At 41.6% G+C, this 27,196-nt stretch overlaps 1 protein-coding gene across 1 annotated transcript in view; it reads left to right on the forward strand.

Moving 5' to 3' along the window:
- Positions 1 to 1,481: 1,481 nt before the first annotated feature.
- Positions 1,482 to 27,196, forward strand: part of YWHAG (tyrosine 3-monooxygenase/tryptophan 5-monooxygenase activation protein gamma) — a 39,598-nt gene continuing 13,883 nt past the window's right edge. Inside the window, exon 1 of the mRNA XM_004448275.4 lies at positions 1,482 to 1,844. Within this exon, the coding sequence (XP_004448332.2) occupies positions 1,758 to 1,844 (87 nt within the window). The 5' untranslated portion in view covers positions 1,482 to 1,757. The remainder of the gene's footprint in view (positions 1,845 to 27,196) is intronic.

The raw sequence follows: 27,196 nt of genomic DNA on the forward strand, positions 1-27,196 counted from the left end.
TCTGACCCCTGAATCTATCCCCAGCTCCAGTGCTTGTCACCTGAGACACCAGCCACTTCAGATTCTTTGCCTGTCAATAAACATGCCTGGAAGAACTTGCCTGAGTCTTGCTGCCTGTGCCCTCTGCATGCTCTCAAATCCTACACATCCTTTAAGAGCTGGGTCAGAAATGCCGCTTTTCAGAGCCCTTTTCTCTTCCTATCCAGCCTGAAAGAATTTTTAAAGAATACTTAACAACACATAAGACATTCTGAATTCCTTGAGGCAGCGTTCCACGCTGGCTTTCTCCAGCATCTAGAACAGGGCCTTGAATATTCCTTCACGGAATCTCTTTCATTCTAGGTTCTCTTAACACAACACTTCATCTCCCTACTTGATTTTTCACTCCTTATCACTTTCTAACATAGTCTACGTAGTCATTGTTTATCTTGTTTTCTGCTTCCCCTCCAGAAAGTTAAGTTCCATGTGGACCAAGATTTTTGTCTGTTTAGTTCACTGCTGTACCCCATTACTTAGAAAAGTGCCTGGCACATAATAGGTGATCAGTAGATATTTGTTGAATACATGAAATAAATGAAATGTGCAGACAAAACTATGGGATTTGAGAGCCACACGGAGTCTCAAAAAGGGAAGCAAATGAGCAAGAATTTCTCAGCCTGACCTCAGGGCATTTTGTCCTAGGTGGGGGGAGAAAGGTTGGACAACCTCCAGATACCAACGTCCAAACCCGTGTTAGGTATAGCGTAGGCTCTTGGTAACTGTGAGCTGAATCTGTAACACTCCATCCTGGAGAGGAAGAAGGGGCTCTCCAGGGGTTCAGCCTGCAGACAGCTGCATCCTTTCTGTAATTTAACCGGTATGCCCGGCCAGTATTTATCCGTCATGTCTTCACCAAGAACCTCAAAATGGGGATGGGGAGCTGGCACCTTGGAGGAGGGGCTGACAGTCCTCCAGGGTTTGGCCCCTTAATTCAAGCATCCTGCGGAAGGTCCTCCATCCTACTCCCTGCTCCTTCGCCTCGGAAACAGGATCCGGGCTGAAGCCCTTGCTCCCTCGTAATTTCCCGGAGAATATGGGGCGGGGCCGTGAATCAGCACTCGCCCTGACAGAAGCAGCTCTCATCCCCGCCAGAGGTCCCCAGCGGTCGCCAGATTAAAATCCCCTCCCATCCTCCTCCGCCCGCGCGCTCCGGCCGCTGGGAGATGTAGTCTTGACCGTCCCTTTGTCCTTGGCCAGCCCAACACAGCATCCCACCGGAGGATGAACTACAACTCCCAGGGGACCACGCGCCACAGGGCCGACGGGGCGGGGGTCTGAAGGGGAAGGGGTAAGGGACGTCTAGAGAAGTCGGGGCGAAGGAGCGGGGGTGAGGTGAAGAAGATAGGGTGTTGCGGGGCGTCGAGGAAGGAGGGGACCGCTAGAAGAAAGGGGGGACGAGCTGAGTAGGAGAAGGCGGCGGGAGCCGCGGCAGGGGCCGGGGCGGGGCCAGGGCGGGGGCGCGCGGCGGGCGGGCCCTGCGCGTCACGCGGCGTGGGCGGGGCCGCAGGAGGTTGTCCGCCCGCGGCACGCACAGCCGCCGCAGCCGCTTCGCGCCCGGTCCCGCGGTCGCAGCTCGAGCCGCAGCCTCCGCGCCACCGCCGCCAGAGCCGGTCGCTTCGTGGGTCGGTCCCTCCGGCACACGGGCTCCCGCCGCAGCCGCCCTCCGCGCCGTTCAGGCCGCCCTGGTCTCCTCGTCCGGCCCGACCCAGCCCGCGAAGATGGTGGACCGCGAGCAACTGGTGCAGAAAGCCCGGCTGGCCGAGCAGGCGGAGCGCTACGACGACATGGCCGCGGCCATGAAGAACGTGAGTCTCTCCTCCCCTCCCCCCGCCTCGCCCCAATCCCGCGCAGTCGTGGTCCTTGGCTTTCAGGGCTCTGGGGCCAGTGGCCTGTCGCGATTGCATGCTCGGTCCCCTCTCCTTCCTTGGTGAGGGGGGCTGTGGAGGGTCCTGAGGGCGGTCAGGAGCCGGCTGGTGACGCGGCCTCTTCTCTGCGCGGCCCCGAGGGCCGGCGGCGCTGCCTCCTCGGCCTTCCACGGGCTCAGGCTGGGGCGGGGTCTTGCAGGGCTGGTCACGGGAGCGGGGTCCCTGGTCCCCGTGTGCCCCGGCGTCTGCTGGGGACCTGAGCGGGGCCGTGCGCATCCTTTGTGCCCCACTTCCCCTCCTCCCCCCTAAGGCGTGGGGGCGGGGGACCGCATGGATGCGGTTCCTCTTTCTCTCCCTGGTGTCTGGGCGGCGCCTTTCCCGTTCACTCAGCAGGTCTCTTTTTCTTCTAGCCCCCCACTCCCTCAAGAGTCTTCCCCTTGCGTTCCCGACAGATCCTCTAGAGCCTTTCCGAGAAAATTTAGGCTCATTTGAAATCTGGGGTCAGTGGTGCTAAATCGACACCTTTTTTGCTCACGTTTGACTTAACAAAAGCCTCCTCTTTCTCCATTTCCTAAAGCAAGTCATCTTGCATTTAGGAAAGGGGAACGTCTGTCTCGTTAGCGTGTTCTTATTAATTGCTGTGAACATGTCATTTCCATTTTTTCCTAACGCTTTGTATTGATAAGGGCAGATAATGTCTTTTGAAATAAAGGTTGTCAGTTTGTGACATGGTGTTTCTTTTTTAAATACAGGCACGCGTCTATTGAAATTCCTATAAATTGAAAAAAATTCTTTCTGATCTGATATTGCAAACAAAGCGGTGGTGGGAGGCAGTATCAAGTCATTCCAGAAGATTCTGCATTTGTCATATTGCAGAGAGCCTAGACTGGGTGGAGGCTGGGAGGAGTTGTTTTAAAGGGGAAAATATCTTTAAATTTTTTTTTTGTTAGAGCTGAAGGTGTTTAAAATTTTTTAAAATCTAGTTTATCCTCATACTAGTGAAACTAAAATGCCGATCTCCAGTTGTCGCATTTTGTCTAGGATGCAGGTTCCTGCCTGTATTGCACCATTTTGTCAGTAATACTACATTTGTCAACTAGTTTGAGATTAGAGGAAGGCAGAAGCTTTGAACAAAAATTAAATAAAACGTGGAAAAAAATAACGGTTTAGGGTCTCCCATTATCTTAATATTTAACTTCCTGTCTTATGTAACAAAGGTATTAAAATGCATCTCAGGTTTCAAATGGATGTAGAAGTGTATCTTGCATGTTAAATCTTTTTAATGAAACAGTATAGATACCGATTGATTCTCAAGTAACTACATTAGTTCCCAAAAAGATGACAGTGCTGATTCCTTTATATTTAAACAAGGTACATTAACAAAATGAGATTTTTTTCGTTATTGAGGAAGGAATTTGATTCTGTGAATTGGGAGTACTGCTGTATTAACTTAATAAGGTATATTGACACAGTTGCTGTCTTACAACATTTTATAGCTCAGATGACATAAATTGCACTTTAAATATCTACCAATATTGAGAATATCTGTAGTTCATGTTATTTAAACTCTTCTAATTTTTCCATATTTCTAGTTTTACAGGAAAATGAGTGACCCCTCACCTATTCCATAGCAACCCAGTGATGTCACACACAATGACACAGAGGCTGCAATGCACCTAAGGGCTGGTAGGGAGTGTGCAAATGGCATTTGTCCAAGGATGCAGAAATTAGCTGATAAACCTGATGGAATTGAGCACTTCCGTCTTCCCCCAGATAAGAACGATCTGCAATGGAATGGTCCTATGTGACCAAAAACCCAGTTACCCATATACATGCAAATCAGTGACCTCTAGATATGCTTTATTCACCTTCCTATTTCTGTTTCGCTCACAAAAGTTTGTAAGATACACTCACATTAAACTCTCATCCCACCTATTTAAATCTTTGCATGAAGATGGAATAAAAATAGAAATTTAAAAGAATATATTTTATAATTGTAGTGGAGGGGGCTACATACTTGGGTTTATTACAAATAATAAACTTGACTGGTTTTGAAAAAAAACCCTTAAACTGTAGCCATTCTCCAGGGTCATTTTCAGTGACAAATAATGAGAACCCATTGCAAACATGTTATTAAATTCATTTTAAGTAGAGCTTTGGGAAAGTTGTTTATTGCAGATTTCTGCTTCTTTGGCAGAGAATGGAGAAGATACACCCTATAAAATAAAATAGAGCTTTTTGACACCCAGTTATGGTGACTTGGCCCTCATTTTCCTCATCTGTAAAATGGGGCAATACCTGTTTCTAAAAGTTGTGGGGATTAAATAAGAAAATGTAGTAGCTGCTCAAAAATGGTAATTAATAAAACTTTGTTTCCTCCTATTTTATAAAAGTAATCTCTTGGAGAATTTGGAAAAATACTGGAAAGTGCCAAGTAGATCCTTAGGGCTACCACTCAAGTGAGCTCTCTTTAATGGCTGAAGTCATCCTGATGATAGAAGGATTAACATTTCTTTGAACTTAATGAAATTGTCCTGTTAATAACACAGGATCTATTCAGAGTGGCCAGAACAAATAGTATGCAAAATTTGGAAAGGAGGAAAGCGAAATTTGGAAAGGCGGAAAGAGGGAAGTCTATAAGACATATGTAGTTTTATGTCTAAGGAGAGAGTGAACACCTAGGTGTTTCTACTTATTAGACAATATTATCTTGTACTTTCGCTTCTAATAGCCACTCGAGAAGTTAATATTTTCTGTTAGGTGTTGGAGGGAAAAAAGGTTCTGGGTTCTTAATTTTCTTGAAGTTACTGGGTTAAGAAATTTAGGTATTTGGGGATACATGGGTGGCAAAAAGGCTATCTTAATTAAAAAAAAAAAATCTAATGCAGTCCATTGGTTTAAAAATTCCCCTTGTCGTAAATATTCCTATTAGCTCTACCACGAGGTTAGTTCGATAGCCATAATCACTAATGGAATATTGATACCTCGGAAGAGTCTTCAGTGGTGGAGTTCTGCCAAGCATTATTCTAAGTCATGTGGCTTGAATTTGTTCTCTTTGAGTGGAAAGAATAGAGATAAAAGCTTGCTTTTGATGTGTTATCCTTTGCAATAACCGAAATGAATATTGAGTGCTTTTTCTAAAGATTTAAAAAATCTCATGTGTCTTTTGAATTATAGAGAGATGAAAGATATTGCTAAATGTAGGAAGTAACCTCACTACGGTCCTCTGGATTAACTGCAGACCTTGGGTAGGATTTCACCCCTAGTATTTGGAAGGTTTATTTATTTATTAAGCCAAACTAAACTATTGAAAGAGTGAAGAAAATTATGTAAATGTATTTTAATTTAGGTGAAATTGCATAACAGCCATTTTAAAGTGTACAGTTCGGCAGTATCTAGTACATTTATAATGTTGTGTGACCATCACCTCTATCTAGCTAGTTGTAAAATATAAGAGAATGATATATATATTTATTTAAACTTAGTATTTTGGAATAATTTCAAACTTAACAGGAAAATTACAAAAATAATAACAGCAAAATACATGGACCAGTAAAAGGAATAATATTTTCTAAAAGTGGTTTTGGTCTGGGCTATAGCAGACTGGGTTTCTAGCCATGATTATGGATTCAGGAATGTGCCAATAATGACGTGCCCACAGCCAGCTCACAGCTACTAGTAATGGATTCTCCCTTTGTCTTTGTTTTATAGCATTTGAACATTCTCAATCCAAATAGAAAAAAGGAACCTTAACTAGGTTTTATTTCCATTGGAAAAGTTGTAGAGCTTATAAACCATTTGGGGCTCACCCAGATAAATAAGAATCAATTTACTTGAAATTGGAGCAAACCATTAAGTATTTAGATTTTGTGGAAATTGACTCGTTCTGATCATTTTGAACCCCAAGGCTGACTTGATGTTATAAAGTATTTCCCTGCTGTGTGGTGGTAGTCTCCAGGTGAACAATGGGCAGTACTGAGAGCTGTGAGCTGTTCAAGCATGGTGTTCTAAATTGATCAGAGGTCTGTATAAGATGACAAGTGCATTATTTTGGTTACCAGAGTGTTGCTGAGGCTGTCAGAACTGATAAGAATGAGTAAGAGTTAATCTTTCCCCCTTCACACCCACATTATCACCAATCCTAATATCTTATTATTTCTCTATTTCTACCAGATTCTATGGACATGGAAGAAAAGAAGCAAGGGCCACTTTACATATTTAAAGGGAAAAAAAATCCTTCTAAATTTATACAATTCACTGCCTTTTGCCTTCTTTTTTTCTGGGCTCTTTTCCATAGTGCTTTACCAGATATTCCAGTTTATAGTTATTGGGGTGTGTGGGGGCACACTGTATTTGTTGCCTCTGTAAGTTAGCAAGCCTCTGGAGTTATAAAGCCTACTGAAACCCATTGCCTTTTGGCCTTTACTCTCATAATCATTTTTCTGTTAACCTTCCCCAAATTGCATTTTAGGTATCAGCTGTCATTTTGATTAACAACGAAACCATGTCATCTTACTTTAATTTAGCATTTGTCTTTGAAATTTTGATTTTACTAAACTAATATATAAATTTGAGTAGAAGAATTGATTTAAAAATTTCTTAAAGAAAACCTTATTTTAAAGTTTTATATATATATATCAATTTTGGTTGTAAATAATAGAAGAGTTGTTAAATACATAGATTTTTGACATGACAGTAAAAATACAAACTTCTAGATAAAATCATTGGCTTTATCCTCCAGAGATCCAAATCCAAACTTGGATCCAGGTGTGTAGCATCAGGTTTCCTGTCTTAATAATTCTTTTACTAGAACAGGAGTGTCAGGACTGGGAGTGTGACAGTGACAGCAGTGGGCAGCTGACCGTGCAGTGACAGCTCAAGAGGAATCCCTTCACCACCACCTCCCAAGCTGAGCATGAAGAGCAGCTGCAATGAGAGAGAGAAGTGAGGAATGGCTAAGAGGCAGTAGGAGGGAAGCTTTAAAAATGCAGGTTTGTTTTGAAGAATAGAGATCATATAAACTACTTTAGCTTTCTAAAAGACATTTATAAATATGACATTTAAGTTACCGTATTGAAATACCTAAGATCTAGGAAGCAGAGTTGCCTATGGATGCTAGTACTTTAGGGATATAGACATAAGCTTACAATTTATTTGACTGAGTTACTCTTATACATGCCTCTTCTATAGCAGTCTAGCCTGAACTAGTGGATGAGTGAGAATGTTCTGCAGTGGAAGCCAGTATGGATAGTAGCCATGCAGATACCCCATACTGCCTGCTGGTATACCTTTTTTTTTTTTCCCCTTCAATATACTTTTATAGAAGGGCCTGGTCTACCAGCTGTGTGTAGACTGTGGGGTCTACCATAGAAAATAGTTATGGCTATGTATTATTTTCAAATCATACTCTGTTCTTCATTACAACTGACATTCTGGTTTTTCTAACTGTATCTTTGTAATAGAAATAGGGACTTGTTTATAGACACTGAAAGATTTTTTTCCCTATTAAGTTGAAAATGACTGGAAGGGCAGTGAGATTCTCCCCTACCCCCACCCCGCCCCAGTTTTCTGTTCTCTGTGAAGGGCAGTGAGAATTAACAGTAGAAAGGTAAGGGCTATGGAAAAGGGCATCCTGATGCAAGGAAAGCTAGTTCAGACAATTGAGGTTGGAAAGGCATACTCTAGATTAGGGATTCTTAACCAGGGGGCCATGAGCTTAAATTGAAATCCAAAAATATTAATCTTGTGGGGATGTGTTGGTGTGGGTGTGGTAAGTTCATTAAATAAATCACAGTATAGTGTGAACTTAGTAAGGGGTCAGTGGTTTTCTCCTGACTGGCAAAGGGGTCCGTGGAAGGTTAAGGTTAAGAACTCCTGTTCTAGATTATCTTCAATTAGGGGATGTGCTTTTCTAAGGGGTCCCATAGCTTTTGGAAGGCTCTACTCAGTGTTGACTGTTGCTGACAAAAATGTCTTTGGTCTTTAGGATGCTAGAAAACTTGGGGGAAATGACCAGAATCATCACCATATATTTTTTTCATCCAGGGTGTTTCCAGTGTCTTTCTATAAGGGTCAGATTTACTTTGGCACCTTGCCTTTTTCTTTGACATTATGTCAAGGCTAATTTTTTATGTCATTATTTTATTTTGAAATACTGAATGAAGTTCCTGTGAATGTGTTACAACTTAATTTTCCTGTCTAGCATTTAGGCTCTTTCCAACATTACATTTATAAATACATCTTTGTGAAAATCTTTGTGGCTAAAGCTTCTTGCAAGTTAGTATTGCCAGTTTAGGGCATAGACCCCAAAGTGGAATTGCTGTAAAAATGGGTCAGAACATTTTTTAAGTCTCTTGAAACTACCACTAGTACTGGGTATTATCTCTTAAAATATTGAAGAAATTCAACTGATTGAGTAGGTGTTACATACATACAGTTTAAAATTTAATAGGTAACTATTGTCCTTTCTATTCCAAATAAAATGAGGATGAAGCAGGGGGAAAAGCTCCTCTGCTAGTTTGAGGCACATTTTCCATTATCTCTCCTTTGCTGCTTCGAGTGAATTTAAAATTAATTAATTAATTCATGGGACCTTGTGGGAAAGCCAGTGCTCAACCACTGAGCCACTTCTGCTCCCCTTTTTATTTTTTAAAAACTTATGGAAACTTCCAGACATACAAAATAAGGATGAATAGTATTATAACCTCCCACATACCTAACTTTCCTAATTGCCAACATATTGGTCAATATTGCTTTATCAGTATCCTTCTTTTCTGTTCTTCCTGGAGATTGTTTATCATTTGGGAAAATGGCTTTATATCTGACTAAAAAGGATAATTTCCTTTGCTGTGAGGGCTTAAATTACCAGAAGAGTTGTTATATTTAAATTTGGCAACCTTAAAGTATAATTTTTTTCTCTAGCTTTATTTTTCAGTTGGCTATTTTTTAAAGCAATTGTAGGTTTATAGAAAAATTACTTAGAAAGTAGAATTCCATATACCCACACCCAGTTTTTCTCCTTTTACTGATGTTGTGGACTAATGTGGTATATTTCTATAATTGTTAAAGAACTATTAGAATTTCTATTAACTGAAGTGTTGTATGGTTCTGTGGTGGGGTGTTTTTTTTTTCCTTTAAGATTTATTTATTTTTCCCCACCCCCTTGCTGTTTGCACTTACTGTGTTTCCTTGGGAAGAACAGGGAACTGAACGGAACCTGGACCTCTGATGGGGGAGGGAGGTGCACTAATTGCTTAAGCCACCTCCGTTCCCTGCTTTATTGTGTCTCCCATTATGTTCTTCCTCCTGGGTCTGTTGTGTCAGCTTGCTGTGCCTGCCCATTGCATCAGCTCACTGTCTTCTTTAGGAAGCAATGGGAACTGAACCATGGGCTTTCCATTTGGTAGGTGGGAGCTCAATTGCTTGAGCCACATCTGCTCTCCCCTATGATGTTTTTTTGTTTTAAATTTTATTTTAATAGACAACATACAATTTCCCATTTTAACCACTTTCAAATACACAATTCAGCGGTATTTATTAATTCATAGTGTGCTATCATTACCGTTACCACACTTTTCTATCACCCCAAAAAAGTATTGTTTTTTGAAGGATTCAATCCAGGTAGCAAATTCTTTTCTTGATTTGAAAACTAGAAGTACTTTTCAGTTGAGGCTCAGATGCTACCTCCTATCAGCCAGGGGCTGCCTGAATGAGTGGGTAGAGAAGAGTGTAGGTTAAGAGAAGAATTCTGCCATCTTTACAGGGCTGTTCTTGTCCCCCTTCTTATTTCTTTTATACTCCTTTTAAGTTTTTTTGTTTTTTTGTTTGTTTTTTTAGAGCAGTGAAGGTAGATTTTTTTTCAGTTCTCTGGCTTTTTTCACTTATTTAATAGAAGAGTCAAAACCCAGTTGATTTGTTGGGGCTATGTGAATAAAAACAGTTTGCTGCTGTTTGGCCTTGTTGCCTTCCCTGCTTTTTAAAAGTTTTTTTAATAATCATATTTGCCTTTAAACAGTCCACCAGTTCAGTGTGGACTCTGGACTCAGACAGCCTAGGTCTGAAACCCTGTTTCTCTACTCAGCTGTCTGAAGGTGGTGTGGGCAAGTCTCTAACTCTCTTTGCCTCACTTTCCTCACTATACAGTCAGTCTTAACAACAGGACTGACCTCAAGATTATTGTAGCGCAAGTATGTTAATATTAAGATGTATAGTGCTTAGAACAGTGGTTGGCCAAGATTAAGTTCAAATGAGTGTTCATTGGTATTAGTATTATGACCAGGCTTTGACTTTTTAAAAGCCATGCTGTGCTATGGCTAGTTTTTTTTTTTTTTTTTTTTTTCTTCTTTTAACTTTAAAGGATTTGAAACTGCTAACGTTATTTTTTGGAAACTTCTCTAAAACACCCATGAAATAAATTTGGCAACTTGACAGTTGTCATTTTAAAGCCACGGTGTTAATAGAGAAGAGGGTTTAGACAAAGAAGTAATTCTTAGAAAAAGCTTAAAACTACTGTAAGATTAACATGAAGTGGTTATTACAGTGTATGTCTAGATAATTTTAGCTCCTGTAATGGTTTATAGGATGGTAAGAAGGCATTTGATACTAGTATGTCTGCTGATTTGAATTGAGTACCTCCAATTTTTAGAAGCATGTAAATATCATTTAAGAGAAGCTAAGTAGTGGGGAGCAGTAATTACTGATGAATATAATGCTATCAGTGCTTTGGAGGGATGTGCTGCCTTTCTGTTTTTACCATTTGAAGGTCCTGCAGAAAAAGTCTTTGGATTTTGAGCACCAGATCTATTTATTGGGGAAGGAAAAACAATGTGGTAAACTTCAAACAGCCATAGTAACAGTTTTTAAAACTTACACAAAATAAATTTCTTTTGATGTTGGTAGAGCTATGCCAGGCATATGTAGATTCTGAAACACTTGCTGAATGAATTATAACTAGTTCTTTTTTGGGTATATGGTAGTCTTGCATTTTTAAAAATTTTATTGTGGTAATACAACATCAAATTTCCCATTTTAACTGCTTTCAAGTGTGCAGTACAGTGGTATTAAGTAAATTCACCGCATTGTGCTATCATCACCATCATCAAAGCTTACCAGAGAAACAGAAATTGCACTCATGTATTAAATCCTCATTGTCCTCACTCCTGTAACCTCTTAAAATACTTCCTGTTTCTGTGAGTCTGCGTAGTTATTTGATATAGGTGAAATCCTACAATATCTGTCCCTTTGTGTCTGGCTTATTTCACTTAGCATGATGTCTTCAAGATTCATCCATGTTGTAGCCTGTATCAGAACTTGATTCCTTTTTACGGCTGATTAATATTTTGTTGTATGCATAGACCACATTTTGTTTATCCCTTTATCTGTTGATGGACAGCTATTAAATTTTGATCTTGTCTGTTTTTATAATCTGGCTGGCTATGTTTGCTACTTAACAAAAAAAAAAAAAATAACTTAAGAATAGCTTCTCTTTTCCGCAAGTATTTTGATTTTATACTTAACCTTAAGAACAAATTAGGGGGAGCCAGTGTAGCTCATTTGGGTACAATCCCTAGCCCTGGTACCGTGAAAAAAAAAAAAGAAAGAAAGAAAGAAATTGGGCATTTAGAGTTAGTGCAGTATATACTTTAGCTCTGTTGTAAAATTTTTTAGCTTTGTTGTAAAATTTTACTGTTATTTACTCTAGCACAACATCATTTTGATTTTAAACATCTGTTCTACAGATTTTTGCATTGACTATATAAAATCTTTTTGGGAAAGCAGAAGATTTTAAGTAATACACTCTTCTTAGATAAAACATTGTAATACATTTTAACAATAGGAAACATTTTTATGTACTTTCCCCATTTAATATACAACAGTTTTTTTAGTGATATTCTTCCCATTTTACAGTTGAAAATGTTTTTGAGTAATGTGCTGACAGTAAGGCTTGAGTTGAAAGTATTTTAATTCCAAATCTCAGGCTCCTTGTAAAAGGGTTTTTGGTTTTCCAAATGTAAAGTGCATACATAGACACTGGTGAACCTTTTGCAGTTGTGTTGTCAATTAATTGGCCTGTTTTCATTAGTTTTAGTATACATTCCATTGTTTGCAGAAGCGTATAAAATCCTTCAAGTACTGCATATTTAATACTTTTTCCATTTAACCCTGATAGGGTGATATTTAGTTTAGGCTAAAATACTGGACAAATTTCCTTAAGGAGAGTCCTGTAGAAAACATTTGACTCCATGAATGTGGTATGTTTTAAATGTCATTTAACAAAGGAGAACTTGAGATTTTTTAACAGGAGGTGAGTACTGTGGTTTTGCCATTATAGTCTTCTAGGTGTTGCCAGGAGGTGAAAGGATGTCACAAAGAATGATATGAAAGACTGTACCTCACTTGAAAGAACCAGGCCTGGGGGAGTTTAACCTTTTGTATATCAATAATAATATGGTCTTGGGAAACGGACTTTGGCCCAGTGGTTAGGGCGTCCGACTACCATATGGGAGGTCCGCGGTTCAAACCCCGGGCCTCCTTGACCCGTGTGGAGCTGGCCATGCCCAGTGCTGATGCGCGCAAGGAGTGCCGTGCCACGCAAGGGTGTCCCCCGCGTGGGGGAGCCCCACGCGCAAGGAGTGCGCCCGTGAGGAAAGCCGCCCAGCGTGTAAAGAAAGAGCAGCCTGCCCAGGAATGGCGCCGCCCACACTTCCCATGCCGCTGACGACAACAGAAGCGGACAAAGAAACAAGACACAAGACGCAGCAAATAGACACCAAGAACAGACAACAGGGGAGGGGGGGAAATTAAATAAATAAATAAATCTTTAAATAATAATAATAATAATAATAATAATAATATGGTCTTGTGAAATTCACACAATGGAGTGTAGAAACATGTTTTGGTAGAATTTGAGTATGCAGCAAAGGAAGGACAAAAAGGTACTATTTGAGTACTTTGCAGACATTCTAGACAGGTGGAAGAAGTGATTGCTGTATTCTTGATACTGATTGGAAACTCAGAGTAGCTAAAGTAGTAATAGTGATGGGAGTCTTAATTATTGACCGTTTGTGGGAATTTTCTTTCCACAAAAGAAGTTGGGTTTTTCTTGTATGCCAGGCACTATGTTAGGCATCTGGCCATAAAAAATTAAAGTAGCTGCTGGAAGAACTCAGGTCTTTGGACAGGAAGGTGTCACAGATAAGCAACTGTGAACATTGCGAGAAGTGACAGATTGAGGTAAGCTGAGTGCTGTGCAATCAGAGGAAGAGGAGATTGGATTAACACTGGAACATCGGGGAAGATTTCCTCAAATCTTTTTTTTTTTTTTTTTAAGATATATTTATTTATTTCTCTCCTCTCCCCTCCCCCCCCAGATGTCTGTTCTCTGTGTCTGTTTTGCTGTATGTTCTTCTTCGTCCACTTCTGTTATTGTCAGTGGCACGGGAATCTGTGTTTCTTTTTGTTGCGTCATCTTGTTGTGTCAGCTCTCTGTGTGTGCGTCGCCATTCCTGGGCAGGCTGAGCTTTCTTTCACGCTGGGCGTCTCTCCTTATGGGGTACACTCCTTGCGTGTGGGGCTCCCCAAAGACACTCCTTGTGCACATCAGCACTGCGCCTGGGCCAGCTCCACATGGGTCAGTGAGGCCCGGGGTTTGAACCGAGGACCTCCCATGTGGTAGGCGGACGCCCTAACCACTGGGCCAAGTCTGCTTCCCTTCCTCAAATCTTGAGCAGTGGCTCCTGGCAGGGATTGTGGGGAGGAGGAAAGATTAGAGGAAGGAATATCCAGGCAGAGGGATTTTAAGCAGACGAGGGTCACAGTCTGATTTATGGTCTGGAAAGATCACTGACAGAAGAAAGGAGATTGAATAGGAGGAGAGGGAGGGAGGCTGATTAGTATTCTGGGGACTAGTTCAAAGGGCTGAGCACCCAGAGACTGAGGGTCAAGAAGGTAGGGTAGATTTGAGAGAGAAGAATGAGAAAGAGGAGGAGAGAAAAGTGATGGAAAGAATGAATTCAGTTATATTGTATTTAAAGAAACATTTACGTAGACTTGAATAGAGAAGCAGTAGCTGTAAGATAATGCATGAAAAGTGCCTTGAACAATCCTTGGCGAGTGTTACTGATTCATTAAGTGATTCAACAAATACTTATTTAGAACCCACTAAAGACTAAACTATGGCCTAGGACCTAGAGATGAAAAAAAAAAAAAGTCCCCTGCCCTTGTAGAGTGACAGTTTTTGGCACACAGGGAGGAGGCAGAGATAGGTGCAGGGTTTTGTTAAGTGAAGTCCTTGGAATTTCCTTAACCAGTGGCCACTGTTTCCTATGGGAAGAGGGAGGCAGTGTTAGGCAGTGAGGGTGTAGTGAGGGTCAATGTGGGGGGGGGTGAGGGCACACTAATAGAGGTGGGGTGGCAAGTAGCTTGGGGCAAGACAAGAGGTTAAGGATATCCTTGGAAGGGTTTGGGACACAGTGAGTGCTTAGGCCTCAGCTGAGATTAGAAAAACCTTAATTTGTATTGACTCTGGTCTGTAGTTGGTTTTCTTTGTTTTCCTGCCTGAATCATTGGTTTAAGAGTAGAAAGACCAAGTGGTTGGGTTGATTTGGTATGATTTGGCCAAAATATTTTGGTGTTTTATAGATGGTGTGGCAAAAAAACAAGGCATAAGAACAGTAATGTCTATGCAAAAATCATTGAATAGGTTGATCTTGATGGACCTTAGAAAGAATAATGCCTAGAGCCTAAAAATCTGAGAGAAAAGGATAGTGTTCAAGAGCAAGTCTAATAGGTGGGAGGAAGTGAGGACTGAAATTACTGGAGGATCTAATTTTTTTTTAGCTCATAAAATTCCATACTAAATTTTAATAGTTTTATTGTTTTTTAAAGATTTATTTATTTAATTTATTTATTTCTCTCCGCTTCCCCCCACCCCAGTTGTCTGTTCTCTCTATTTGCTGCGTCGTCTTTGTCTGCTTCTGTTGTTGTCAGTGGCATGGGAATCTGTTTCTTGTTGCATCATCTTGTTGTGTCAGCTCTCCGTGTGTGCGGCACCATTCCTGGTCAGGTTGCACTTTTTTTTGCGCTGGGCAGCTCTCCCTATGCGGGGTACACCCCTGCGTGGCACGGCACTCCTTGTGCGCATCAGCACTGCACATGGACCAGCTCCACATGGGTCAGGAGGCCCTGGGTTTGAACCCTAGACCTCCCATGTGGTAGACGGACGCCCTATCCATTGAGCCAAGTCCGCTTCCCAGTAGTGAGTCTTAAAGAAGCATGGTGATTCATTGATTAGTGAAATGTGGTACCAACCCCTAAGAACTTTTGTCTTTTTTTTTAATCATTTAAATTTTTTAAAAAAGATTTATTTATATATTTCTCTCCCCTCCACCCCCATCTGCCCCGTTGTCTGTTCTCTGTTTCTATTTGCTGCGTCATCGTCTTTGCCCACTTCTGTTGTTGTCGGTGGCACAGGAATCTGTATTTCTTTTTGTTCCGTCACCTTGTGTCAGCTCTCTGTGTGGGCAGCACCATTCTTAGGCAGGCTGCACTTTCTTTTGCACTGGGCGGCTCTCCTTACGGGGTGCACCCCTTGCTTGTGGGACTCCCCTACGTGGGGACAACCCTGCGTAGCACAGCACTCCTTGTGCACATCAGCACCGCGCGTGGGCCAGCTCCATACATGTCAAGGAGGCCTGGGGTTTGAACCTGTCCATTGGGCCAAGTCCGCTTCCCTATCATTTAATTTTTTAGTTTTTAAAATTTTGTTAAAAAGATACATAAAAGGTACACAGTTAGAATACAAGGCACCAGAAATAAAGCAATTTAAAGGCAGGTTAAAAATTATTAATACATGGGGACTTCTGGGGAAGATGGCAGAATAGGGAGCTCCAGGTCTAGACTGTTTACCAAAGCAACTATTACAAACAGACAGAACTGCCTGAAACAGCTATTTTGAAACTCCACAGACCAGAAGAACACTATACAGCATCCAGGGAAGAGTGGCAGGAAGAGGCTGATAAATTACAGAGCTAAAATGCAAATGCATAAAAAGTAATGATAAGTCTGTGTTGTGGGGCATATAATGTACAAAGATAAAGTGCTAACAAGTACAAAGAAAATGGTGGGGAGATAGAGGGATACAGAAGACGTATATGTGCATGCTATTAAAGTGTTTTTTTTTTTTAATGTTGGTATCAAACCAAACATAATTGTTATATATTTAGGATGTTAAATGTTAACCTTATGATAACCATAAGGAAAATAGAGAAAAATATATCCAGATACATAAATGAAAAGGTACTGAATATGGTACAACACTAGAAAGCAAATAGATACAAAAGTAGGCTTTAATGGAAATCAGGGACAAAAAGGCATAAGACTTAGAAAGGCTAAATAGCAGAATGGCAGAAGAAAGACCTGGTATTATTAGTAGAAGCTTTCCAGCAAAAGGCAGAGATTGGTAGAATGAATTAAAAAAAAAAAAAGCGTGACCCAACTATATGCTGTCTGCAAGAAAAGTAGGTTGACACTCTTATGATGGAAAAAAATATTGATCCTATGCAACCATAATAAATATTCTTCTCTAGTGCATATGGGTAATTCTCCAGGGTGGACCATATGTTGGGTCACAACACAAGTCTCAATAAGTAAAAAAAAAAAAAAAAAAGAAATCATGCAGTGTATATTCTCCGACCACAACAGAATGAAGCTAGAAATCAGTAACAGGGAGAACAGGATAATCCACAAATACATGGGAATTAAACAACATAGTCATTAAACAACCAATGGATTAAAGAGGAAATCGGAAACGAAATTAGGAAATATCTTGAGGTGAATGAAAATGAAAAAACAACATGCCAAAATTTTATGGGATGCAGTGAAGGCAGTGCCGAAAGGGTATTTATAGCTCTGAATGCTTATATTTAAAAAGAAGAAAGAATTCAAATCAGAGACATAACCTCAAAACTGGAAGAACTAGAAAAAGAAGAGCAAGCTAAACCCAGTGTGAGCAGAAGGAAGGAAATAAGAGATTCAAATGGAGATAGAGAACTCCAAAAACAACAGAATCAACAAAACCAAAAGCTGGTTGTTGGAAAAAATCAACAAACCTTTAGCTAGAGTGACAGAGAGGATGCAAATAATGAAAATCAAATGGTAAGGGGGAAATGACTACTAACCTTGCTGAAATAAAAAGAATTATAAGTGGATATGAAGAACAACTGTACGTTGAATAAATTAGATAACCTAAATGAAATGGGTGAATTATTAGGAACACCTGAACTAAAAAAGAAATAAAAGATCTTGACCAACCAGTTACTGATAAAGAGATTTAGTAATATAAAACTTCCCAACAAGGAAATCTCAGGGGAGCTGATGTGGCTCAAGTGGTTGAATGTCTACCTCTCACATGGGAGGTCCCAGGTTTGGTTCCTGGTTCCTCCTGAAAAAGCAAAACGAGCAAAACAAAAAAAATAAGCCAGGAAGCCAGTGTGGCACAATGGTTGAGTACAGGCTTCCCACATATGAAATGTCCCAGGTTCAATCTCTGGTGCCTGGTACCTAAAAAAAAAAAAGAGACAAGGACAATTAAATACAGTACATGGTGGGGGGGTGGGGAGTAAATAATCTTTTTAAAAAAAGGCAATACATGATTGTGGGTTGGAGCTAATAATAGTGGAGGAAAGGCCCAAAAGGACATTATTAGGATATGAAAAAATTAGAATATAGACTAAATTTTATATCATATACAATATTAAATTTCTTGACCTTGATAACTATACTTAAGGTGGTTATATAAGTGAATATTCTTGTTCTTAGGAAATGTACTTGGCAGTATTATGTATTCAAGGAGCAAAGAAAAAGAAGCAGCCTGGGACAAGATGGCTACACAGGGGAATTCTACCAAATATTGCAAGAAGACTTAACTCCAGTTCTGCTCAAACTCGTCTGAAAAACTGAAGAGGAGGGAACACTCCTCTTCCTCTGGCCTTATTCTACAAGGCCAATATCAACCTCATACCAAACCTGGATAAAGATGCCATGTTAAAAAAAACTACAGACCTATATCTCCCATGAACGTAGATGGCAGAAATTCTTAACAAAATGCCAGCAAACCACATCCAACAGCATATTAAAAGAATTAATGCACCATGATCAAGTGGGGTTTATCTATGGTATGCAGGATATTTTCAACATAAGAAAATCAATGTGTAATACACCACACGGAATGAAAGGAGAAAAAATCCCACATGATCATCTCAGCAGGTGCAGAAAGGACACTTAACAAAATACCATACTGTTTCTTTATAAAAACACTTGGAACACTAGAAATAGAAGGAAGTTTCATCATAAAGGACAAGTATGAAAAGCCCATAGCTAACATCCTACTTAATGGTGAAGGGATTGAAAGCTTTTCCTCTTAAGATCAGGATCAAGACAAGGAATGCCCACTGTCAGCCACTGTTATTCAACATTGTACCAGAAGTTCTTGCCACAGCAATTAGGCAAGAAAAGAAATGAAAGGCAACCAGACTGGAAAGGAAGAAGTAAAACTTTCTCGATTTGCAGAGATGATAAGATGCTCTATAGGGAAGTGGCTGTGGCTCAAGCAGTTGAGCTCATGTTTACCATATGGAGGACCCAGATTCAAGCCCTGGGACCTAGTAAAAAGAAAAAAGGCACCCAAGACCTGCATATACAGTATGGAGAGGCACAGGTTCCCCGTGCGGCGAAGCTATGCACCAAAAAAAGACAACGCAACCAGGTAGAAAAAAAAAAAGAAAGATCTATATACAGAAAATCTTTAAAAACCCAGAAAACCCCTAGAGCTAATAAATGAGCATAGAGGCAGGGTACAAAATAAACATTGCCAAATCAGTAGTGTTTCTGTAAACAAACAACACAATTGGGACAAGAAGTCAGGAAAAAAATTCCATTCACAATAGCAACAGAAAGAATCAAATATTTAGGAATGTATCTAACCAAGGATGCATAAAGGACTTATACACAGAAGACGGAAACATTGCAAAAAGAAATTAAAGAAAACCTTAAATAAATGGAAGGGTCTTTGAGGTATATGGATTGTAATAGTAAATATTGTTAAGATGTCAATATTATCCAAAGCAATTTTTCAGTGCAATTCCAATAAAAATTCCAACAACCTTTGCAGAAATGGAAAAGTAAATTGTCAAATTTATATGGAAGGGTAAGGTGTCCCAAATAGGTAAAGTCTCTTGCAGAAGAAGAATGAAGTTGGAGGGCTCATATGTCCCACTCTTAAAACTGGGAGTGGATGTGACTCAAGCAGTTGAACACCCACCTGCCAGATGGGAGGCCCTAGGATTAATTCCAGTGCCTCCTGAAAAAACAAAAACAAGCATAGGAGGGAAGCAAATGTGACTTGAGTGTTTGGGCCTCTCTCTGCCATGTGGGAGGACATGGGTTTGATCCCTGGGGCCTCCTGGTAAAAAAAAAAACAACCCAAAACATTGTGCCTGCACAGTGAGGCGAGTGCCCTCACGAATGCCTGCGCAGCGAGCCAGTGCCCATGAAAGTGAGTCAGGCTAAAAGAAAAAGAAAAAAAAAAGAAACTTATTTCAGGGGAGTGATGTAACTCAAGTGGTTGAGTGCCTGCTTCCCTCGTATGAGGTCCCGGGTTCAATCGCCTGTACTCTTAAAATTAAATACAAGGGAAGCAGATTTGGCTCAACTGATAGAGCGTCCGCATACCACATGGGAGACCCAGGGTTCAAACCCAGGGCCTTCTCACCCATGTGGTGAGCTGGCCCACACGCAGTCTTGATGGGCACAAGGAGTGCCATGCCATGCAGGGGTGTCCCCCACGTAGGAGAGTCCCACATGCAAGGAGTGCACCCTGTAAGGAGAGCCGCCCCACGCGATAAAAGTGCAGCCTGCCCAGGAGTGGCACTGCACACACGGACAATTGCGCAACAAAAGAGACCCAGATTCCCGGTGCCACTGACAAGAATGCAAGCGGGAGAAGCGGATTTGGCCCTACGGATAGGGCGTCCGCCTACCACATGGGAGTCCAAGGTTCAAACCCAGGGCCTCCTACCTGTGTGATGAGCTGGCCCACGCCCAGTGCTGATGCACACAAGGAGTGCCGTGCCACGCAGGGGTGTCCCCCCTGTAGGGGAGCCCCACGTGCAAGGAATGCACCCCGTAAGGAGAGCCGCTCAGCGTGAAAAATGCATGGCCTGCCCATGAGTGGCGCTGCACACACCGAGAACTGACAAAGCAAGATGACACAACAAAAACGAGACACAGATTCCGGGTGCCGCTGACAAGAATACAAGCGAACACAAGAATACACAACAAATGGACACAAAGCAGACAGCTGGGGGTGGGAGGGGGGGAGAGAAATAAATAAATCTTTAAAAAAAAGAAAAGAATGCAAACAGACAACATACAGCAAATGGATACAGAGAGCAGACAACTGGGGCAGGCAGGGGGAAGGGGAGAGAAAGAAATCTCAAAACAAATACGAGAGGGGAAAAAAACCATATATAAACATGAAAAAACCATTGGGGAACAGTTGTAGCTCAGTGGTTGAGTACCTGTTTCCCTGTATGAGGTCCTGGGTTCAGTCATTGCTACCACCGAAAACAACAAAACAAAGCCACAGTAACCAAAACAGCATTGTACTGGCACAAGGACAGATGTAAAGAACAATGGAATAGAATTGAGAGCTCAGAAATAAATCCTCTGGTTTATGGCCAAATGATTTTTTATTTTTTAAGATTTATTTTTCATTTATTTCTCTCTCCTTCCCCCCACCCCATTGTCTGCTCTCTCTGTTCATTCACTGTGTGTTCTTTGTCTGCTTGCATTCTTGTCAGCGGCACTGGGAATCTCTGTCTCTTTTCGTTGCGTCATCGTGCTGCATCAGCTCTCGATGTGTGCGGCGCCTCTCCTGGGCAGGCTGTGCTTTTCTCGAATGGGGTGTCTCTTCTTATGGGGCACACTCTTGGCACAAGAGGTTCCCCTATGCGGGAGATACCCTGTGGGTACTGCACTCCTTGTGCATATCAGCACTGCGCGGGGGCCAGCTTACTACACAGATCAGGAGGCCCTGGGTTTGAACCCTGGGTCTCCTATGTGGTATGTGGATGCTCTATCAGTTGAACCAAATCTTCCCACCAGCTGATTTTTGATAGGGGGGCAAAGACCACTCAATTAGGAAACAATAGTCTTTTCAACGTATATCCCCTGAAAACAGAAATGATTAGGTCTAGATCATTGCATAGTACCAAGACAAGATGAAGAATCCCTGGTCAGGGAAGTGGACTTGGCCCAGTGATAGGGCGTCCGTCTACCACATGCGAGGTCCGCGGTTCAAACCCCGGGCCTCCTTGACCCATGTGCAGCTGGCCCATGTGCAGTGCTGATGTGCACAAGGAGTGCCATGCCGTGCCATGCCGTGCCATGCAGGGGTGCCCCCTGCGTAGGGGAGCCCCACATGCAAGGCATTCCTTCTGTAAGGAGAGCTGCCCAGCGCGAAAGAAAGTGCAGCCTGCTTAAGAATGGCGCCATGCACACGGAGAGCTGGCACAAGATGACGCAACCAAAAGAAACACAGATTCCCGTGCCGCTGACAACAACAGAAGGGAACAAAGAAGACGATGCAGCAAATAGACACAGAGAACAGACAACTGGGGTGGGGGTGGGGGTGGGGTGGGGAAATAAATAAATAAATCTTTAAAAGAAAAGAATCCCTGGTCATAATGCTCATTCTTTATCACACACCTTTCCACTTTCACTGATGTTATTCCTTTCGCCCAAATGCACCCCCAGAACCCATAAAGAAAAATCCTATATATTTCTTTCAAGGCCCAATTCTACAATTACATTTATTTCCTGAAGTCTTCTGAAAATTTCTCAGGCAAAATTAATGACTACTTATTTTGTGTATGAATAACTTTTTTTTGCTGGGGAGGGGAATAAACAATGGGAATTTATTAGCTCTCAGCTTTGGGGCTAGAAGTCTAAAATCAGGTGCCAGCAAGGAAATGCTTTCTCCCAAAGAGGCATTCTGGGGCTGGCTCCCAGAGATCCTTGGTCCTGTGCTTTTCTGTCCAAAGTAATGCACATGGCATTGTCTTCTCGTTTCTCCTTGTTTCTCTTTCAGGTTCTGTTGATTGCCAGCTTCTTGCTTTATGCTCAGTTTCCTTTGCTTATAAGGACGTCAGCTAACACCCACTGCATTGCAGTCTGGCACACCTTAATAATTCCTCCATAGGTCTTATTTACAATTGGGTTCACACCCACAGGACCAAGGGTTGGGATCTGAACATGCCTCTTGTGGGGGCATGACACAATGACAACAAAGATGTAATTAGCTAAGATGAGATCCCACTGGGTTAGGGTAGTCCCCAATCCAATGACAGGTGGACTTTTTTTTCCCAACAAATCAATTTTATTGATACATATTAATAAAGCATACAGTTCATCCAAAGTGTACAATCAGGGAAGCGGACTTGGTTCAACGGATACAGCGTCCACCTACAACGTGGGATGTCCAGGGTTCAAACCCAGGGCCTCCTGACCCATGTGGTGAGCTGATCCATGTGCAGTGCTGATGCGCGCAAGGAGTCCCGTGCCAGGCGGGTGTCCCCTGCATAGGGGAGCCCCATGCACAAGGAGTGTGCCCCATAAAGAGCTGCCCCGTGTGAAAGAAAGTCCAGCCTGCCCAGGAGTGACACCGCACTCACAGGGAGCTGACACAGCAAGATAATGCAACAAAAAGAGACACAGGTTCCTGGTGCTGCTGACAAGAATACCCACAGACACAGAAGAAGATACAGCGAATGGACACAGAGCAGACAATGGGGGGGAGGGGGGCGGAAGGGGAGAGAAAGGAATAAAAACAAAAAATCTTAAAAAAAAAAAAACAAAAACCCAAAAAGTGTACAATCAGTGGTATGTGGTATAATCCCATCATTGTGCATTCATCACTCAGTATTTTCATTATTTTAATATTAATAAAAAACAGCAGACGAGACAGTTCCTCACCTCTTAATGTCTCTATGGTATTTTTTTCTGTTATTAGAGAAGTTGTATGTTTACAGGGCAGTCATGTGTAAATACAGGACGCCACTACCAACACCTTGCCTTGCTGTGGAACCTTGGTTACAACTGATGATAGCACATTTTTGTAACTGTACTATTAAAGTACATGATTTAACTTAGCATTCACAGTTTGTGTAGTACAGTTCCATGGGTTTATTTTTTTAAGATTTATTTATTTCTCCCCACGCCCTCATTGTTTACACTTGCTATGTGCTGTGTTTTTAAGAGGCACTGGAAACTGAACCTGGGACCTCTGATATAGGAGGTGGCACCTAATCACTTAAGTCACCTCCATTCCCTGCTTTTTTGTGTCTCATGTTTTTTCTTCTTGGGCCTCCTGTTGCATCATCTTGTGCTAGCTTGCGGCACCTGCAGATCCTACCATCTCGCTGTTGTCTTTAGGAAACACTGGGAAACTGAACCATGGACCTCCTATGTGGCAGGCAGGAGCTCACTCGTCTGAGCCACATCCACTTCTCTATGGATTTTTAAATTTTCATTTATTTATCCCCCCCCAGTTGTCTGCGCTCTGTGTCCATTCACTGTGTGTTCTTCTGTGTCCACTTGTATTCTTGTCAGCAGCACTGGGAATCTGTGTTTCTTTTTGTTGTGTCATCTTGCTGCATCAGCGTATGTGCGGTGCCACTCCTGGGCAGCCTGCACTTTTTTCGCATGGGGCAGCTCTCCTTACGGAGTACACTGCGTGGACACCCCAGTACAGCACAGCACTCCTTGCGTGTGTCAGCACTGCATGTGGGCCAGTTCACCACATGGGTCAGGAGGCCCTGGGGTTTGAACCCTGGACCTCCCATTTGGTAGGCAGATGCACTATCCATTGAGCCAAATCTGCTTCCCATTATGGATTTTTAAAATACTTGTTACCTTATATACAATCTAGCATTTCCTCTTTTAATCACACCCATACATTCAGATACATATTTCAGTGCTGTTAATGGAGTTTACAATGTTGTGCTGCAACCACCACCACCTATTAGCAAAACATCTCCATCATTCCAAATAGGAATCCTGTACATTTTAAGCCCTAACTTCCGGTTCCCTATCCCCACCCTGTCCTCTGGTAACATGTTTTAGATTCTGGCTCTGAGTTTGCTTATTTGTTTCAAAGCTGGAGATCATACCTTGTTTGACCTTTTGTGTCTGGGTTATTTCACTCAGCATGATGTCTTAAAGGTTCATCCATGTTGTCGCATGTATCAGGACTTGATTTTTTTTTTTTTTTTTTTTTAAGATTTATTATTTTTTTCTCTCCCTTCCCCCCTCCCCCCGTTGTCTGCTGTCTGTGTCCATTTGCTTTGTGTTCCTCTGTGTCTGCTTGCACTATCTGGTGGCACTGGAAAACTGTCTCTTTTTTTTGTTGTGTCATCTTGCTCTGTCAGCTCTCCGTGTGTGTGGCACTACTCCTGGGTAGGCAGCACTTTTTTCACACAGGGCGGCTCTCCTTGAGGGGCGCACTCCTTGCATATGGGGCACCCTGTGTGTGGCAGCACTGTGCATGGGGCAGCTCACCACATGGGTCAGGAGACCCTGGGGATCGAACCCTGGACCCTCCATATTGTAGGTGGACGCTCTATCAGTTGAGACACATCCGCTTCCCAGGACTTGATTAATTTTTTACAACTGAATCTTCTGTTGTGTGTATACACCACAATTTATTTATACATCAGTTGATTGAAACTTTTGTTGATTCCGTGTTTTAGCAGTCATGAATAATGCTGCTATGAACATTGGTGTGCAGATATCTGCTTGAGTCCCTGCTTTTACTTCTGGAACCTAGTAGTGGGATTGCCAGGTCATACGGTAGCACTGTTCTTAACTTTTTCAGGAACCGTACCATATTATATTGCCTCCAACAGGATGCGCTTTTTCCATATCCTCTCCAACTCTTCCCCCTTTTTTTTTTTTTAATAGCCATTCTAATGGGTGTGAAATGGTGTCACAATGAGAGAAAAAACATAGCTATAAAAAATTATAAATGAGAATTTAGATGGAAAGACATCTGGGTTTGTGGATTGGAAGATTGGTTAAGATGTTGATACTACTTAAAGCAATCTACAAATTCATTACAATCCCTATCAAAATACCAGCAGTCTTTTTTGCAGAAGTGAAAAAGCTGATTCTCAAATTCATATAAAATGGTAAAGAGCCCTGAACACCCTAAACAATCTTGAAAAAGAACAAAGTTGGAAAACTCAAACTGCCTGATTTTTACTACAAAGCTACAGTAATCAAAATAGTGTTGTAGTGACATAAAAGGATAGACATAAGGACCAGTGGAATAGATTGAAAGTCCAGAAAGAGATCCATATATCTGTGCCAGTTAATTTTTGACAGGGTGCCAGGTCCATTCAGTGGGGGAAAGAAGTCTCTTCATCAAATGGTGCTGGGACATGCAAAAGAATGAATGTGAGTTCCTCTCAGCATAATCAAAATTTCAGTGGATCAAAGACCTCAATTTAAGAGCTGAAACTAAAACATAGGGGAAAATCTTGAGCTTAGTATGTGGTAATGGGTTTTAAGATATGACACCAGAAGCACAAGCAACAAAAAGTTGGATAAATTACACTTGATCAAAATTTAAAACTTTTGTACATCAAAGGATATTAACAAGAAAGTACAAAGACAACCAATGAAATCAGACAAATACTGTAAACCATATATTTGATAAGGGTTTAGTATCATATATTACTATATATTTGTATATAGAATGTATAAAAACTGCTTCATTCAATTCAAAACCCAATTTAAAAATAGGAAAGGACTTGATATTTTCCAAAGTAGATACACAATGGTCAATGAACACATGAAAAAATGCTCAAGGTCATTAGCCATAAGGGAAATGCAGTTCAAAACCACAATGAGATACCACTTCACACCTACTAGAAAGGCTATTACCAACAAAAAGAAAATTACAAGTTATGGTGGGGCTGTGGAGAAATTGCAACTCTCATGTATTGCTGGAAAATGTAAAATGGTGCAGCCCCTGTGGAAAACTGGTGGTTCCTCAAAAAGTTAAACATAGAACATAAAACTCCTATATTATCCATTCCTAGGTCTATACCCAAAAGAATTGAAATCAGGAACACAAACATACTTACATACCAGTGTTCACAGTAGCAATACTCACGGTAGCCTAAAGTTGGGAACTTCCAAGCCAAGTGTCCATCAACAGATGAGTCCATAAACAAGTGAAATGTGATACTTACATGTGGTATAGACATACCTACAGTTGAGTTCGTAAAAAGCAATGAGGTACTGATATGCTGCAACATGGATGAACCTAGACAATATTTTGAGTGAAATAAGCCAGACACAAAAGGACAAGTACTGTGTGATTCTAGTTAATGTGAGGTATCTAGAATAAACAACTGAGACAGCAGAATAGTGGTTACCAGCAGCTGAGGTATGGGGGAAATGGAGAGAGATTGCTTTAATGGATACAGAGTTTCTGTCTGGGCTGATGAAAATGTCCTGGAGATATAGTGGAGAAGGTTATATAATGTCAGTGTGCTGTATGTCACTGAATTACACACTTCAAAATGGATAAAATAGTTCCATGTATATTTTACAACAGTAAGAAAATGAGAAAAATAAAGTATTCTTGATGGTTGAGGGGTCATGAGCACAAAGTTATATGTGTATCAATAGACTTGTTTATATATAACTACCAGTTTTAGGGAACCGGACTTGGCCCTGTGGTTAGGGCGTCCGTCTACCACATGGGAGGTCCACGGTTCAAACCCCGGGCCTCCCTGACCCGTGTGGAGCTGGCCCATGCGCAGTGCTGATGTGCGCATGGAGTGCTGTGCCATGCAGGGGTGTCCCCATGTAGGGGAGCTCCACGCACAAGGCGTGCGCCCCGTAAGGAGAGCCACCCAGCGTGAAAGAAAGTGCAGCCTGCCCAGGAATGGCACCGCACACATGGAGAGCTGACACAAGATGACACAACAAAAAGAAACTCAGATTCCCATGCCGCTGACAACAACCGAAGTGGACAAAGATGAACATGCAGCAAATAAACACAGAGAACAAACAGCTGGGGCGGGGGTGGGGGGAGAGAAAGAAAGAAAGAAATCTTCAAAAAAACTACCGGTTTAGGGCTCATAAGAAGAAACCTGGTTTTCAAAGTTTGCTTTAAACTCTAAATTGTAGGCTTAAATAGGGTAAATTGTGGAGAGGGTTTATTT

The sequence above is a fragment of the Dasypus novemcinctus genome, chromosome 23 (assembly GCF_030445035.2).
Source record: "Dasypus novemcinctus isolate mDasNov1 chromosome 23, mDasNov1.1.hap2, whole genome shotgun sequence".
NCBI lineage: Eukaryota > Metazoa > Chordata > Mammalia > Cingulata > Dasypodidae > Dasypus > Dasypus novemcinctus.